Source organism: Entelurus aequoreus, linkage group LG16, assembly GCF_033978785.1.
Source record: "Entelurus aequoreus isolate RoL-2023_Sb linkage group LG16, RoL_Eaeq_v1.1, whole genome shotgun sequence".
NCBI classification, from domain to species: domain Eukaryota; kingdom Metazoa; phylum Chordata; class Actinopteri; order Syngnathiformes; family Syngnathidae; genus Entelurus; species Entelurus aequoreus.
The window spans coordinates 7672262-7690682 of NC_084746.1; the positions used below are offsets into that span (position 1 = coordinate 7672262).

The 18421-nt window shown below is 41.2% G+C and overlaps 1 protein-coding gene and 1 non-coding gene across 2 annotated transcripts in view; one reads left to right on the forward strand and one right to left on the reverse strand.

Moving 5' to 3' along the window:
* The window catches only part of LOC133631559 (collagen alpha-1(XI) chain-like), a 188299-nt gene that overhangs the window by 71145 nt on the left and 98733 nt on the right, over positions 1-18421 (forward strand). The window contains exons 7-11 of the mRNA XM_062023875.1: positions 1574-1657; positions 4781-5089; positions 6435-6500; positions 12665-12706; positions 13030-13092. Of these exons, the coding sequence (XP_061879859.1) occupies positions 1574-1657; positions 4781-5089; positions 6435-6500; positions 12665-12706; positions 13030-13092 (564 nt within the window). The remainder of the gene's footprint in view (positions 1-1573; positions 1658-4780; positions 5090-6434; positions 6501-12664; positions 12707-13029; positions 13093-18421) is intronic.
* trnae-uuc (transfer RNA glutamic acid (anticodon UUC)) lies at positions 4399-4470 on the reverse strand. The gene has a single exon. It is a non-coding gene; the product is annotated as a tRNA-Glu (tRNA).

Here is an 18421-nt window from a genome sequence, read left to right on the forward strand (position 1 = left end):
AGTCTAGTCCATAGTGGATATAACATAGTAGTGTGAGAGTCCAGTCCATTGTGGATCTAACATAATAGTGTGAGAGTCCAGTCCATAGTGGATCTAACATAATAGTGTGAGAATCCAGTCCATAGTGGATCGAACATAATAGCGGGAGTCCAGTCCATAGTGGGGCCAGCAGGAGACCATCTTGAGCATAGACAGGTCAACAGCGCAGAGATGTCCCCAACTGATGCACAGATGAGTGGTCCACCCTGGGTCCCGACTTTGGACAGCTAGCGCATCATATGTGGTCACCGAATCTGTGTCCCCCCTCTCCATGAAGGAGAGTGGGGCAGAGCAGAAAAGCAACGGCAGATCAACTGGTCTAAAAGGGGGGTCTATCTAAAAGCTAGCATATACAAATGAGTTTTAAGATGGGACTTAAATGCTTCTACTGAGGTAGCATCTCTAACTGTTACCGGGAGGGCATTCCAGAGTACTGGAGCCCCAATAGAAAACGCTCTATAGCCCGCAGACTTTTTTTGGGTTCTGGGCATCACTAATAAGCCGGAGTTCTTTGAACGCAGATTTCTTGCCGGGACATATGGTACAATACAATCAGCAAGATAGGGTGGAGCTAGACCGTGTAGTATTTTATACGTAAGTAGTAAAACCTTAAAGTCACATCTTAAGTGCACAGGAAGCCAGTGCAGGTGAGCCAGTATAGGCGTAATATGATCAAGCTTTATTGTTCTTGTCAAAAGTCTAGCAGCCGCATTTTGTACCAACTGTAATCTCTTAATGCGAGACATACATTTCAACATCACACCCAAGTTAATTGGGCATACATGCACGCACCCGCCCCTTCCCCAACCAACGCCTTCACCACCGCTTGTTTGCTCCAACTCCCCCTCCCTCTGTTGCGAGTTTGTTATGACTAAATGTAACGTGTTTATGTTTGCATTGCAAATGAGCTTTTTTCCCTTGGACTCAGTCTGGACCCCCTCTTGTGGATCCAGCCTTTGACTGATATTTTTTTACTCTCCCCCCCTTTCCCAATATCACCTTTTTCTCACCTTTTTTTAAGGAGCGCCGTAAAAATGGCTGCCCCGTCGGCGGTCTCGTCTTGTCTCCCTGTAACGTACAGTATGTCTGCTCTTAGTGGGACTGTGCCAAAAATATACTTTTCAGTTCTTATGTGTCTTGTGCATGTTAAGAATTGACAATAAATCATCTAGAATCTTGAATCTTGAATATGCTAGACATAGGGAGACCCGAAAATAATACGTTACAGTAATCGAGACGAGACGAGAGAGCGCAGTACTGGCTGCAACCAGCAGAGACGCTGTTGTGTTCGTCTTAAGGAGTTAACTGTTACAATATAATGTCAACTTTGTATTGTCAATATGACACAAGTATGACAGCGGGACTTCAGAACATTCAGATAAAAAAAAGTTCTCCAATCTTGTTAAGAAGAAGGCATACATCCGAAAATTCACCCAAATTTAGTTAAATGTCTATTCTAACCTCATGCATTTTTTAAAATGAATAATGCTGTGATAGGAAAATAGTGAATTTGCATTTGTTGCTCTGATTGCAGACAGTCGTGGGTGGCGACTACTTCACAGATTACGACTACACCATCGTGGACGGAAGTCAGCCCGAAGCGCCCACAAATGGCCAGGTATTCAAACTGTCAACCCAAAAATGACGTCATTGCCATTTGCATTAGATTGTTATGATTCAACACATAAACATGATTTAAAACCGGCCTTGTGCCGTCGACCTTTGTATTCCGCCGTCATCAGCGGTTTCCAAAATGCACGTTAATGATCGTTTCTGGTGGTCGAAACCCAGCTCAGCTCACGACCGTGAATCTGCTTATGCTACTGTTTTCTTTCCCATGAGAAACGAAACAATGTCGTAAAGAGGGCTTAGGATAAAGGCCGCGGCGGCAAAACGTCGTCATTTTATCGAAGCATTAAAAGCCGGGAGACAGAAAGCGATCCCTCCCCTCAAAAAATGTTTGACATATACCCAATTTGGCAGATCTCGCCTCAAGTTGTGCTTAGCTGCCATTAACATAAACAGCAGACTAAAGAGGAACATTTGGGGGGTTAAAGCCAGACAATATGGCTGCTTATCTGCAATTTTAGAATAGTAGATAGATAGTCCAGTTGTGGTGGCAAAAGTTGGGTGTATGACTTTGAATTTAGAGCAGTGGTTCTTAACCTTGTTGGAGGTACCGAACCCCACCTGTTTCATATGCGCATTCACCGAACCATTCTTTAGTGAAAAATAAAAATAAAACATTTTCAAATTCAAGAAAAAGTTATATGTTTTTTTACAAAATGAACCGTGCATGAACATCACTTTGTTCAAAGAACAAAACCAACACAGTGCATGAACTCAAAACAAATTACACACCTTACACACTTTACCATGAACTGATTAACTTAAACAAGTTGAAAAACTTATTCGGGTGTTACCATTTAGTGGTCAATGGTACGGAATATGTACTGTACTGTGTAAACTGTACTGTTTCATATTATGTATTCTCTTCCTTTGCAATCTACTTGTAAAAGTTTCAATCGATCAATCAAAAAACCTGCAAATCAGATGGAAAATAAGAGGGAACATTGTTTGGGGGTATCCATAATACGGCGATAGGGAGAAGTTTTTATTTACACAATAAGTCGGATGTGTCTTTACCTCCGTGGCGGAGGCTCCGCCGAACCCCTGAGGCCGACTCACCGAACCCTTTGGGTTCGATCGAACCCAGGTTAAGAACCACTGATTTAGAGGGTCAAAATTGTGCATACTATCTCATATACATACATACCGTCATTGAAATATTTTACTAAGAGCTGTTAAAGGTTCCATACCGTATTTTAGCTTGAACTTCTTGTTGACTATCAATGGTAGTTTCTCATTGGCATCATAAAACATTTGTTTACAGCACAAAATGAACAGACTACTACTTCTGGAATGACAAGACTTATTTCATATGCCGTTTAAATATTCCTTGAATATTGAAGAAATGGTCATGACAACGAGTATACAGAAGGGAATGTCCCAATCCTAGATTTATATCAGATATTGGTGTGATCTCTGTACAATAACAAATGCCGTATGATATCCGCTTGCATCTAAAATGTTTGATAGAAGCTCAGTTCCAAGCAACTCTGCGACGCTATCAGCTTGACAACAGCTAAGTACACAATAGCACAGACTTGGGCAAATTATGGCTTTTCAATCTGGCCCGCCGGACATTCCCAAATAATTTTTTTAGTTCTTTAAGATGGAAAGTGTAGCTGCCATTATGATGTTCAGTGATGTTTTCTAATGATCGTAAGTCTTGAACTATACAAAGTATTTCAATGGTTGGAATCTGCGCTTTTGCATGATATACTAGTTACTATGGAAATCTAATTAGTTACTATGGTCACCTAATTAGTTACTTTGGTCATCTAATTAGTTGCAATGCGGGTGTCAGGGACAGACGCGGAAGGAGATTTCTAAAGCTTAGTGATTTATTAGATGTATCAGATTGTAGGTGGGATTTTCTCTTTTACCGTTCGCGTTCATATTTCGCCTTGTTTGTTTCATTTTTGTTGCGTTTCGCTTGATTGTAAAATATGCCGATGGAGAGGGGGGGGTGACGTTTATACGTTGTCAATATTCAGTGTTTTATCCTTCATAGTTAATATTTTAAATCCAACATTCTTTATTTTCATGTACATACTGGGTGTCTCATTCAGTACAAAAATGGGTAAATGCCGTTTTTTCAAGGTGGTCTGTCATAACGTTTTTAGCATTCAGACCTTATTTTGACGTTTTGCATTAGTGTTCCTAAAAATCAGACCCATTTTTTCTCTAAATTTGACCCCGAGTCAAAATAATTGCCCAGGCCTGCAATAGCACATGAGCTAGACATAAATAATAAATATACTTAATTGAACAATATTGCAGTCTAAAATACCGCATGTGTCAATACAAACAAGTATCGAATCATTATCGCTGCATATTACTTACACATACAAACTCTCCAAGGCGTGAAGCGTATTAGAAAATGTCCAGTAACAAACGTGTCCGCGTGGTTTACCTTACTGCATCATTAGCTTATTAACCTAATGGATTATAATGGCCATTAGGTGTAGCCAAAAAAATCCAATGACACCCCCACTTAAAGACACCGTAAGTTAAGACAGTTAATGATAAATGGGTTAGTGTTTTTCATACCTACCATTGTTCTCTGTTTGACTCGTTTGATTGATTGATTGAAACTTTTATTAGTAGATTGCACAGTACAGTACATATTCCGTACAATTGACCACTAATTGGTAACACCCGAATACGTTGTTCAACTTGTTTAAGTCGGGGTCCACGTTAATCAATTCATGGTACTAAAAGGGTTGGATAGCTTTCCCTGACCGGGAATCGAACCCGGGCCACGGCGGTGAAAGCGCCGAATCCTAGCCACTAGACCACCAGGGAGCTGACTTGATTAAACCTTTTCTAACATTCCACATCACAAAATCGTACTGTATTGAAAGTGAAAAAGTTGTATTGGGACAGTACATGGTCGTATAAAGGGATCAAATTTGGTTTTGATAAAAAATGCCACTTACCAACAAAAAAGGCTGACTAGTCCATTGATTTTTTGACATCACGCCAGGAAAATCACGTGTTTTTGACTGTTTAGTGAGATATATGCTCAAGCTATTTTTAGTTCTCTAATTATTAAAAAAAAATGTATTGTCAATATCTACGTTTTTCCTAACTACCCTTGCCGGATCCATCCCAGACATACGAAGAGGAAAACGTCGACGATTACGTCACCGGCGTGGAACAGGTCGGCGCGGAGCCCACCGTTGCCGTGGAAACCGTCGCCGCGGTGGACACCAACGACAACGTGGATGCCGGCACGAACAGCTACGACTTTAAGGAGTACGACCTGAAGGAATACGATAACAAGGAGTTTGTGGAGAAGCCTTACGACTATGGCGACTACGGCGACTACGGCACCAACACCGAAACCAAGACGACCACCACGGGCGATGAGGATGAGTTCGGTCCCGGCGTTCCGGCCGAGACAGACTTCAGGGAGAGCGGCGTAAGTCGGGATAATGGAGGGATTTAGCAAGGGGAATGTTTGTTTGGAGGGGCGTTTGTTGTTTCTGCTGGTGTCGGATTGTACTTTGATGCATTCTGAACGCAGCAAATCTTATCTTTCTAAGATCGCACAGATGTCGACCTCGTTGTCAACACTGACGTGACCCCTTGTGTCAGGTTCAAACACTGATGACATCTATTAAACAGACGAGAAGCAAGGAATCAGGCAGAGACAGAGTTCAATTTGGCTCAATGAGGAGACACATGGTTTGGGCTGTACTCTAGTTACAGATCCAAAGTACGTTCTAAAACTTCCTCTATTTATTTGGGAGGTCCCTGTTTACATCACTGAAGCTGTCGCTGAAGGAAGGGGGGTAATCTCGACAACTCCAGTCAGACACAATATATGATTATACAAAAAATGCGAATGTGTTGATGCTGGTGATATCGCCTTGTCTATGTCCTGTCTGCGTCACGGTGGTGTTCGGCCTCGGCAGTCATCAGCCCGTTCCTGGACACAAACACTGATACCAGACTGGCTTGCAATCTTTTGGCTTGCCAGCTTTGCACAGACAAAGAAAAATACCACTTCAGCACAATTGACAGTAATTATAGCAACGGCCCTTAAGCATAATTATTCTAACACCTTGACCCTAGTTGATGTTTTTTTTTTTTAAATCATATCGGTGTAAAATCAGATAGACATCTTCCAGTGTCTATGTTGGCTACTTGCCCGGCCTTCAGGATCGGGATTCTCTCCGAGCAAGAAGTGACAAAGTTAGCTGTCTGGTGCTGGCTCCAGATCTCACTGCCTCAGTTTAATTTCCAACGTGCTATTACTGCTCTCCGGTCCACAATCCCTGAACACCGCAAGCCCTCCAGCACTCTACCAAGCTGGTTTCTAAAGTGGCCACTGGACACCCTGTTTTTGATGGTTTTGGGGGATTCTTCTCATGTGAAGTCATTGTATGGATAGTGTCAGGTAACGACCCCTAGCAGTGGCACTCAGTCGGGCGCTGACTTTTTTTTTTTTTTCTTCTTTCTTGTTGCAAGAAGCTTACTCAATTAAATAGGAGCCTGACCTACATCAAAATTATAGCCTCTCCCTAAAGTATTCCTAAGGTTTATTTTTTTTCCAAGCAGACTACCTTAAAGTCTTCTGAAGCAGGCAGAACAGTAATAGTCTTTTCTTAGCACTTTTATTACTGTCTTCAGTGTAATAAGCAAGTGGGCACACCCGTCAGCGCATCTGCTTCCTGTCGGTCTCACCTTGAAGTTGTCCGTAGAATATAAACCTGCATTGCAATGTTAAAGACGACTGATTGTGTGGGTCCCCTCTTTCACAGGTGGGAGGAAGTCAAGGTTACCTGGGAGAGAAAGGAGAGAAAGGAGAACCCGCCGTTATTGAGCCTGTAAGTGATTACTTTAAAGGTTGTTGTTTATGTTCTTATAACTGTTTCTCAATCAAAGCATTCACATGTTGCTAAAGTCTGTTGGATACACTTTTTAGCGTACAACAGCTGTACTATTCCCAGCTAAAATAACACAAATATTCTTAATATTGACTTAAATTTTACAAATTCACCCCTTTAAAATCCATCCTTCCATCCATCATCTTCCGCTTATCCGAGGTCGGGTCGCAGTGGCAGCAGCCTAAGCAGGGAAGCCCAGACTTCCCTCTCCCCAGCCACTTCGTCCATCTCCTCTCGGGGGATCCCGAAGCGTTCCCAGGCCAGCCGGTAGAGATAGTCTTCCCAACGTGTCCTGGGTCTTCCCCCGTGGCCTCCTACCGGTCGGACGTGCCCGAAACACCTCCCTAGGGAGGCGTTCGGGGGGCATCCTGACCAGATGCCCGAACCACCTCATCTGGCTCCTCTCCATGTGGAGGAGCAGCGGCTTTACTTTGAGCTCCACCCGGATGGCAGAGCTTCTCACCCTATCTCTAAGGGAGAGCCCCGCCACCCGGCTGAGGAAACTAATTTTGGCCGCTTGTACCCGTGATCTTGTCCTTTCGGTCATAACCCAAAGCTCATGACCATAGGTGAGGATGGGAACGTAGATCGACCGGTAAATTGAGAGCTTTGCCTTCCGGCTCAGCTCCTTCTTCACCACAACGGATCGATACAGTGTCCGCATTACTGAAGACACCGCACAGATCCGCCTGTCGATCTCACCATCCACTCTTCCCTCACTCGTGATCAAGACTCCGAGGTACTTGAACTCCTCCACATGGGGCAAGATCTCCTCCCCAACCCGGAGATGGCACTCCACCCTTTCCCGGGCGAGAACCATGGACTCGGACTTGAAGGCTTCTGATTCCCATCCCAGTCGCTTCACACTCGGCTGTGAACCGATCCAGTGAGAGCTGAAGATCTTGGCCAGATGAAGCCATCAGGACCACATCATCTGCAAAAAGCAGAGACCTAATCCTGCAGCCACCAAACCAGACTCCTCAACGCCCTGACTGCGCCTAGAAATTCTGTCCATAAAAATTTAAAATGAATGTCAAAAATATTTGGTATGGCGTGTAATGCTAGTAGCTAATTAAGTAACCTTAGCAAGCATTCCATAAAACTGGGAAGTTGGAAATGTGCGGCTTCTAACAAGGAAAACTGGAATTGACTGCCAATAAAGTACCAGCAAAGTAATTTGATTAATTTACTGTTAGCATCAGTCTAACAACCCCGCAAAAGCTAATCAAGTTTGTCAGACACTTTTTGTTTACATGGCCTTCAAATGCTTCCAAGTTCGGACCACCCAGTTGGCTCCAGGTGGGATATTTCCTATTTCCTAGGTTTCTCAAATGCGGCATTACCCAATTATGTGTTAGCACATTCATCCACAGAAGTATTTTAGTTTGCAATTCCAATCATATTTGCTACCCCCGCTTGCTTAAAGGGGTTGTTTGCAACATTTACACAGATGCCTAGAGGGCGCCGACTTTCCAATGTATTTTACAATGTAATGACGTAATTACATGTAACACAGGCATGCATATTAGCTTTATGTGTTGTTAGCTAATATTAGCAGTTTGGATAGTTAGTGCTAGCTTTCATTGAATGTATATTCTATCATAATTGTGAAAAATATAGACAATTGTCAAACAACTATGATCTGTCAAACAACCGATGGTAACATAAGCTGGTGTTGTTATATTTTTTGCTTTGAAAAATATTGTTTGAAAAATGCAAGTTGCAAACAGCACCTAATAATTCCTTGCTTAACATATTTCTAATATTATTAAATTTCTATGAATCTGGTGTTCCTGCATACGTCTAAATGTATGCCTGCCTAGTATAATTGTTTTAACAGATTAATAACTGTTTAGCTAATGGCTAAAATTAACATCAACTATATTAAATGTCAGGAATATTAGATATGTCGTTTGACATTAGCAAGTTTCTAACTGGCCAACTACAGTTAACCTGTCTACCTCTAAAAACATAAACATCACAGATGTCGGGTGTGAAAAATATTGTCAGCTATTCACGACAAGGCTGTTCAAAGAGAAGTCAGATTCCGAACAAGTCATATAGAGGATCTTTGACTTGAACCTTTGTAGTACAGTCGTTTATCGCAACCTGACCGTGTTAAACAAATGTCAGGTTCAAACACTGATGACATCTATTAAAACAGACGAGAAGCAAGGAATCATGCAGAGACATAGTTCAACTGTGCTCAATTTAGGAGACACGTTATTTGGGCTGTATTCTAGTTACAGAACCAAACTACGTTCTAAAAGTCCAGCCCGTGTGCTTCCTCTATTTATTTGGAAGGTCCCTGTTACATCACTGGAAGCTGTCGCTGAGGGAAGGGGGTAATCTCGACAACTCCAGTTAGACACAATATAGGATTATACAAAAATGCAAATGTGTTGACGCCGGTGCTATCGCCCCGTCTCTGCTTTGTGTGCGTCCCGGTACCCAATGTTCGGCCTTGGTAGTCAGCAGACCGAGTCTGCACACAACACTGATGGAGACGGCTGACAATCTTTTGGACAAAAATACAGATAATAACTATAGCAACGGCCCTTAAGCATAAAGTTGTGTGATAATATATATACATGATTATTCTAACAACAAATTTCTGCGAAAAAGGATAAATGGAATATTTTCATAAAGCATAAAAAAACCTTCTGAATATGTTTTCAACATAGAGTCCATTAAACATGAAAAAACAACTATACAGTCACGTTTCGACTTTAGTCACCCACTATTGTAGCTTTGAGTGCGTTCTACTGTAGATTACAGTTCTCACTGGTAGCCTGAAAGATCCTCCAAGCATCATTGTTATGGCCGTCACCTGGCCACTACAACACGACCACTACGTGTAAATACCTAATCACATTCTGGGTAATTCCTCAAAGTTAGAGCTGGGCTTCAATGTCCTGAAACCACGGGCGTAGGTTGTTCTGCAAAAAACTTGGTCAACTTGACGCTACTGTTACCATTAGCCATGGTGTTAGCATTTCATGTTGTTAGCATTGCGTGTCCTGCGTTGTCATTCCACATGGTCCATGCCAAAGGCTCACCACTACAATGTGGAGTTAATGATGTCAGAGATGAAGTGCATCAACAGAGTTCATTTCCACCTCGCATTGCCCGGATAGCTGCAGAAAACTGATAGCAATCTTGTTAGCTTAAAGTGGTGAGTCTCGTCTTTTGATATCGCTCACGTCAAAGACACACCAAATGCGGAGTTGTGGTATTGATGATCCAGGAGTTGAAGTGCTTCAAAAAGTTGTTTAGGTAAATTTGGTCAACTGGATTGTGGCGGTCAAGATAGCGCCAAGATTAGCCGCCGTCTTGTTGTTAGCCTTGTTCTCCCTTAACCCGGATACGGAAGTCTTGATAAATATCTTTATAGATAGATCAGTGGCCTAGTGGTTAGAGTGTCCGCCCCTGAGATCGGTAGGTTGTGAGGTCAAACCCCGGCCGAGTCATACCAAAGACTATAAAAATGGGACCCATTACCTCCCTGCTTGGCACTCAGCATCAAGGGTTGGAATTGGGGTTGGATCACCAAAAATGATCCCCGGGCGCGGCCACCACTGCTGCCCACTGCTCCCCTCACCTCCCAGGGGGTGAACAAGGGATAAATATCTTTATAGATAGACAAAAAACTGCGCTGTAATACATATCAAACACTTAGAAGACATAATTTAACGCGTACAATAGAGCACTCACAGAACAGAACACTATACGGTATAGTGTTCTGTGGTTACTTTTTGGTTGGCCAAGCGGACGTGACGACAGGCTGTCCTCACTCAGGTCCGCACGGACCTGGAGGGAGCGTGCCTTAAGTCCGGCTGGAAATCGGGAGAAATTCGGGAGAATGGTTGTCCCGGGAGATTTTCGGGAGAGGCACTGAAATTCGGGAGTCTCCCGGAAAACTGAGGAGCGTTGGCAAGTATGCTCTTACCTACTCAGTGGCCTAGTGGTCAGAGTGTCCGCCCTGAGATCGGTAGGTTGTGAGTTCAAACCCCGGCCGAGTCATACCAAAGACTATAAAAATGGGACCCATTACCTCCCTGCTTGGCACTCAGCATCAAGGGTTGGAATTGGGGGTTAAATCACCAAAAATGATGCCCACTGCCCCCCTCACCTCCCAGGGGGTGAACAAGGGGATGGGTCAAATGCAGAAGACAAATTTCGCCACACCTAGTGTTGGTACTTTAACTTTTAACTTTAACTTCCTGTCATTGAATAACCCTATAGACCACAACTTTCAAACTTTCCATTAGTAATCCGTTAAGTGGCTGCAGATTTGTAAGCGACGTACTACAACTACCTAACTTTCTACTTGGGATATGTCAACAGAAAGTACTAAATCATGTTGTGGTGTATTTTGCAGAATATTTTAATCGTTTTCAACTTATATGTGACGCATGGAACAGACGCTACTCATTTGACTTCAGCTTTGCTGTCTTTCTATTCAGTTTTGAATAGGGATGATGTTTGATAAGAAATGATCGAGTTCGAGCCCATTATCGAATCCTCTTATCGAACCGATTCCTTATCGATTCTCTTGTCGAATCCAGATAGGTCGTTGTATATGGAAAAAAACACAATATTTGGTTTAACAAAAGCTCACTTTTATTTTATAAGAAAAAAATAAAATAAAATAAATAAATAAATAAATATTGACTGTTACCCCCCTAAAAAAAAATTTAAAAAAAATATTGACTGTTGTTACCCAAAGTATATTAAGTGGGATTTTTCATAAAAACAAATATATACAGTAACACAAAAACAACCTGTCTCTGTGATCACTATAGGTCAGGGGTCGGCAACCCAAAATGTTGAAAGAGCCATATTGGACCAAAAATACAAAAACAAATCTGTCTGGAGCCGCAAAAAATATAAAAGCCATATTACATACAGATATTGTGTCATGAGATATAATTTGAATTAAGAGGACTTAAAGGAAATTAAATGATCTCAAATATAGCTACAAATGAGGCACAATGATGCAATATGTACATATAGCTAGCCTAAATAGCATGTTAGCATCGATTAGCTAGCATTAATGCAGTGACCAAATAATTATGTCTGATTAGCACTCCACACAAGTCAATAACATCCACAAAACTCACCTTTGTGCCTTCATGCACAACGTTATTTAACAGTTTGGTGGACAAAATGAGACAGAAAAAGAAGTGGCATAAAACACGTCCTAGAAAGTCGGAGAAAGTTATACATGTAAACAAACTACGGTGAGTTCAAGGACCGCCAAAATTAGTAGGACAAAACGGCGCTCGCCAAATACTCGAATCAGTGAAGCATGTTTAATATAAACAGTGTGCTTTACAACAATTAGGGAGGTTTGTGTCATGTTTGTCCTCCTACAGAAACCATATTAAAGCAAAAAATATATTTTTCCCCCTCATTTTTTCCATTTTTCATACATTTTTGAAAAAGCTCCAGAGAGCCACAAGGGCGGCGCTAAAGAGCCGCATGCGGCTCTAGAGCCGCGGGTTGCCGACCCCTGCTATAGGTGAATAGCCATGCCTTGAGGCGTTTTTTCCGGTCCATTATTTTTGCTGCTTGTGTGACATCACAGGAAATGACGTAGCTCAGTCTGATGACTGAGCTACGTCATTTCCTGTGATGTCACACAGGGCATTTCTTGTGGGATGGGATTCGTTCCCAGGGATTCGAATAAAGAACCAACTCTTTTTCTTTACTATAGTGGCCTCGATAACGGGAACCGGTTCTCAAAAAGGGATTCGAGTCCATGGAATCGGTTCTTTTCTTATCGAACGGTTCTTTTCTTATCGAACAACCGGGAGAACCGGTTTCGAACATCATCCCTAGTTTTAAACCATGCAACTGTAATATTAACTGAAATAGCAGCTACAGATCCACTCTCCCACCACAGCCTCCCATTCCAAATCTTTGACCACACGCACATTAAAGAATAGCTTGCACCATAGATGAAATACTGTTTGTAGCAGTAAGTAAAAGTCCTCGGCCTCAAAGCCACAAAACAGCAGCAGAAGCCGTCGGTCATTTCTCCCTTCTGGATTCAAAGTTGATTTGTAACGCTACTGTATCTCTCATTTGCCTTTTTTTAGGGGATGCTTATAGAAGGACCCCAAGGAGCCCCTGGCCAGGAGGTGAGTATCACGTTCTCATCCGCGCTCCTGTCTGCCTTTCACACATGGAGAACAGCTAAAGAGTGGGGGGAGAAAAATGCCTTTATGGAAAGCAAGTCAGTGGTGCTGTAGAATGTGTGTATGTCTGGTGTGTGTGTGTGCGAGGGAGAGAGAGAGGGACCAAAAAAGGGGTTACGGGGGTTCTTGTTGAAGCTTCTGTCTTTGTTGGCCGACGCATGATGAGCGTTGGATGGAGGAGAACGCCTGTGGTGGGAAGGCTTGGGAAGCAAAGTTTTGGGATATAATGAACTCAAAGAATGTCTGTCTGTTGTCTGTGTTATTAGGGTATCCCGGGTACCCCAGGGTTGCCAGGTTCCCCAGGGCCCACAGGAGATCCCGGTGCAAGGGTGAGTTACCGCAGAAGTGACTACCGTGCTTTCTCGGAATGTATGACACACACTTCCTACATTAAACCTCGACGCCCCTTAAAAAATGACACATTTTACCCTTAGGTCCCAAAACAGCCCCCTTCTAAAGTAGTGGAGTATAAATATGCTATGTATTAATATTTTAAAGTTGCACCATGCACTTTTAAGATATATGTTTGTATTTCTCATTACCACTGAGTTTTTTCCAGTAGGAAAAACTGAATTTGCAATATTCTCCACTAATGTGAAAAAGTGAGGTTCTATATTTGCGATTAGGTTATTGCAACCTTGAGTAGGTCAATATTATCAAATAGCAACACTGAGTTGCAATCAAGTACGACTAGCTTGCAATGTATATTTTTTTAAATATATATTTTAATTTTTGAGTCACTCAGGGGGTTGAAATGCAGGCCAGGGTCATTCGACTGGCCACATGGGGGCCAAATCGGGCTTGGAAATGATACCAGGTTCAGTTCAAAACTTAGACTACATTATATTACTGTGGAGGGGGGCGTGGTCTGCGGGCCTGCAGGGTGTGGAAGGACCGGCCTCGAAGCACATCTGGCAGGTGATTGGATTACCCAGCTGGGGCTGATCATCCAATCGCCTGCCATGCTTATTAGCAGCTGCCGGTGCCGAGACACGAGTGTTGGAGTTGGAGCTAGAGAGAGAGAGACAAGCTAGAGATGCAAAGCAGAGACACGCCGGACTGAAAAGTCCTAACTATATACTGCTGAAAAGCAAACCATAGTGGTGTATGAAAATAAATGACTTGATCCAACCTGATCCAACACTCTCGTGCCAGTGTGTGGTGGTCAGGAGAACCTACCAGAGGGCAACCTCTACATTTTGGCCAATCACCTGCCAGCTGTGCTTCGAGGCCGGTCCTCCCACACCCCGCTCCGCGGCAGGCCCGCAGACCACGCCCCCCTCCACAATTACGTTAACGTTTTAAAACCACTTAAGCGCTCCTGTTGTAGAGAGGAACTTGGACTATTGGCAGATCCTTGCATTGACATTTTAACATCCTAACGGCCGGCGGAGACTTCAGTGGACACTTGTATTTTGCATGGCATGGCTATTTTTTTTACTCTGACAAAGCTAATGTCCATTACAGAGGATGAAAGCTGTCTAAGTAAGAATAATAGTGAGGGGACACGTCCAGTCCCCTGGTCGTTTTCTAGAAATGTGGCCCCTAACAGAAATAACCCTGGTGTAGGTAGGCATTAATACTGCGCGTGACCTCGGGGACCGTGCTTTATCAGTATCATGCTGTATCATGCTTCAAACCCTGCTTCAAAAGCTGCACTAAACAAAGTGTGCTCATTGTTGCACAACAAATAGGTTTTTTTTTTCATTTTTGTTTCGTAGATTAAAGTGTTTTATACATTGTGCTCATGAGTAAATGTTGCTGATCAATTTTAATGTATTATTATTTATTGAGTTTATTTAATTGCCTTTTCCAGTATCAAATGGTACAAGTCGGTCAACACTTTTTAATTTGAATAAGGATAAAAACATTTGTTTCAAATTTCAAGCAAATTAATGTTACAGACTAAAAATCAATGGTAATAAAATTATTATTTGTGGCGAAATGAGGGGGAGGGGGACTGTAACAGAATTAATATATTCTGTTACGTGTATATATATATATATATATATATATATATATATATATATATATATATATATATATATATATATATATATATATATATATATATATATATATATATATATATATATATATATATATACTGTATATGTATATATGTATACATATATATATATATATATATATATATATATACATATATATATACTGTATATGTATATATATATATATATATATATATATATATATATATATATATATATATATATATATATATATATGTATATATGTATACATATATACATGCATATATATATATACATGTATATATGTATATATATACATATATGTATATATATATATATATATATGTGTGTGTATATATATATATATATATATATATATATATATATATATATATATATATATATATATATATCCAATCTAATATTTTATTGTGTAAAAAATTAAAAAGTGGGATTTCGTTTCAGCGATAAAATCCTTTTAAAATTGGTTTAAAAAGTTTAAATAGTATTGTAGCACTGGTTATTGTGTACAACACTACGGTACAGTGCGCTTGTTTCAACAACTTGTAATACCACTTTGTTCCTTAGGAGGCGGCAGCAAGTCAAAGTTGTGCACAAGTTGGACTAAAAAATAAAAAAACATTATTTGTTTATTAACAGAAAATAATTGAGAAGCACTGCAATAAATTACAAAGTATCGTATGCATGTTCGAAATAAACTGGAACTGAACTGAACTGAATAAAGGGACTCAAATAATAATGGTAATAATAATAATAATATAAATATTAATAATAATAATTAGAGATGTCCGATGATATCGGACTGCCGATATTATCGGCCGATAAATGCTTTAAAATGTAATATCGGAAATTATCGGAATCGGTTTCAAAAAGTAAAATTTACGACTTTTTAAAACGCCGCTGTACGAAATGGTACACGGACGTAGGGAGAAGTACAGAGCAGTTGCCTCTCCCAGTCATACTTGCCAGCCCTCCCAATTTTCCCGGGACACTCCCGAATTTTGGTGCCCCTCCCGAAAATTTCACCGGGGCAACCATTCTCCCGATTTCCACCAAGACTGCAATATTGGGGGCGTGCCTTAAAGGCACTGCATTTGCGTGCCGGCCCAATCACATAATATCTACGGCTCTTCGCCCACACAAGTGAATGCAATTCATACTTGGTCAACAGCCATACAGGTCACACTGAGGGTGGCCGTATAAAAAACTTTAACACTGTTACAAATATGCGCCACACTGTGAACCCACACCAAACAAGAATGACAAACTCATTTCGGGAGAACATCCGCACCGTAACACACCATAAACACAACAGAACAAATACCCAGAACGTCTGCAGCACTATCTCTTCCGGGACGCTACAATATATACCCCCTGCTACCCCCTGTATATATCGGTATCAGTTGATATCGGAATCGGTAATTAAGAGTTGGACAATATCGGCAAAAAAGCCATTATCTCTAGTGTATATGTAAAATGTGGATTAAGTGCACAATAGTGGGCATGAAACACACCTCATTAGCATTAAAGCTACAGACACACAAGAAGGCTTGTTCCTAGTAAGGTTTACTGAAAGCACTTTAAACACTGTAAATACTAGGATTATCCAATTAAAACCATCTATTCCCATCTGCCATTTCCGATCAGAATCAGAATCAAAAATACTTTATCAATCCCGAGGGGAAATTCAGACTATGGTCATGAATGTTCCTCGCAGCGACATCTAGAGTTAATGAATAGGGCTGGGACTACAAAGGCAGAGGTGGGGGCAGATCATAAAAGACAAAAATCCTATCCGATGACGCGTCCAGACAGCAAACCGCGGGCCTACAGGAAGGAGTTGCTTCTGATTCCCATCAGTGGCTCCTCATCAGTAAGACGCGTTGTTTCCCAAAGGAGGAGTTGAGGGGAAGGGCGGGCCAAAAAAAACATTTTCTGATCACTTTAAACCCCATGAGGAACAGTAGCGGCCTTGTGTCTGTGTGGTCTGCTGGTCACACCGCCACATGGTATTGACAGTTCATGCTGAGATCCAACTGTAAGTGTCTTCTAATCAATCATGGGGGAGTTGGGAGGAAAATATTTCATATATCCTAAGAAACTTGTTGAACTTGACTACAATCCTCAGAGCTTTGTCTCAGCCTTCTTCTATAATACTATAATGACAGTTTACATTCAATAGGAACAGAACCGAATGGAAAGTTTAACCCTTAAGAGTTTTTAGGGGAGCAAGCTTTCTTTCAGTGTTCTGATTCCTAATATGTTGGTCAGTTTTGTACAAAGCGTGGCGAGGGCTTGTTTGTTTGTATCATATATATATATATATATATATATATATATATATATATATATATATATATATATATATATATATATATATATATATATATATATATATATATATATATATATATATATATATATATATATATATATATATATATATATATATATATATATATATAAACACGTAACAGAATATATTCATTCTGTTACGGCCCCCTCCCCCTCATTTCGCCACAAATAAAAATGGTATTACCATTGATTTTTAGTCTGTAATATTAAAGGCCTACTGAAATGAATTTGTTTTATTTAAACGGGGATAGCAGACCCATTCTATGTGTCATACTTGATCATTTCGCGATATTGCCATATTTTTGCTGACAGGATTTGGTAGAGAACATCGACGATAAATTTTTGGTCGCTGATAAAAAAAAAAGCCTTGCCTGTACCGGAAGTAGCGTGACGTCACAGGTTGAAAGGCTCCTCACATTTCCCCATTGTTTACACCAGCAGCGAGAGCGATTCGGACCGAGAAAGCGACGATTACCCCATTAATATGAGCGAGGACGAAAGATTTGTGGATGAGGAACGTGAGAGTGAAGGACTAGAGTGCAGTGCAGGATGTATCATTTTTTGCTCTGACCGTAACTTAGGTACAAGGGTTCATTGGATTCCACACTCTCTCCTTTTTCTATTGTGGATCACGGATTTGTATTTTACACCACCTCGGATACTATATTCTCCCTAAAATGAGAGTCGAGAACGCGAAATGGACATTCACAGTGACTTTTATCCCCACGACAATACATAGCGAAGCACTTTAGCTACGGAGCTAACATGATAGCATCGGGCTTAACTGCAGATAGAAACAAAATAAATAAACCCCTGACTGGAAGGATAGACAGAAAATCAACAATACTATTAAACCATGGACATGTAACTACACGGTTAATGCTTTCCAGCCTGGCGAAGCTTAACAATGCTGTTGCTAACGACGCCATTAAAGCTAACTTAGCTACAGGACCTCACAGAGCTATGCTAAAAACATTAGCTATCCACCTACGCCAGCCAGCCCTCATCTGCTCATCAACACCCGTGCTCACCTGCGTTCCAGCGATCGACGGAGCGACGAAGGACTTCACCTGATCATCGATGCGGTCGGCGGCTAGCGTCGGATAGCGCGTCTGTTATCCATCTCAAAGTCCTCCTGGTTGTGTTGCTGCAGCAAGCCGCTAATACACCGATCCCACCTACAACTTTCTTCTTTGCAGTCTTCATTGTTCATTAAACAAATTGCAAAAGATTCCCCAACACAGATGTCCAGAATACTGTGGAATTTTGAGATGAAAACAGAGCTTTTTGT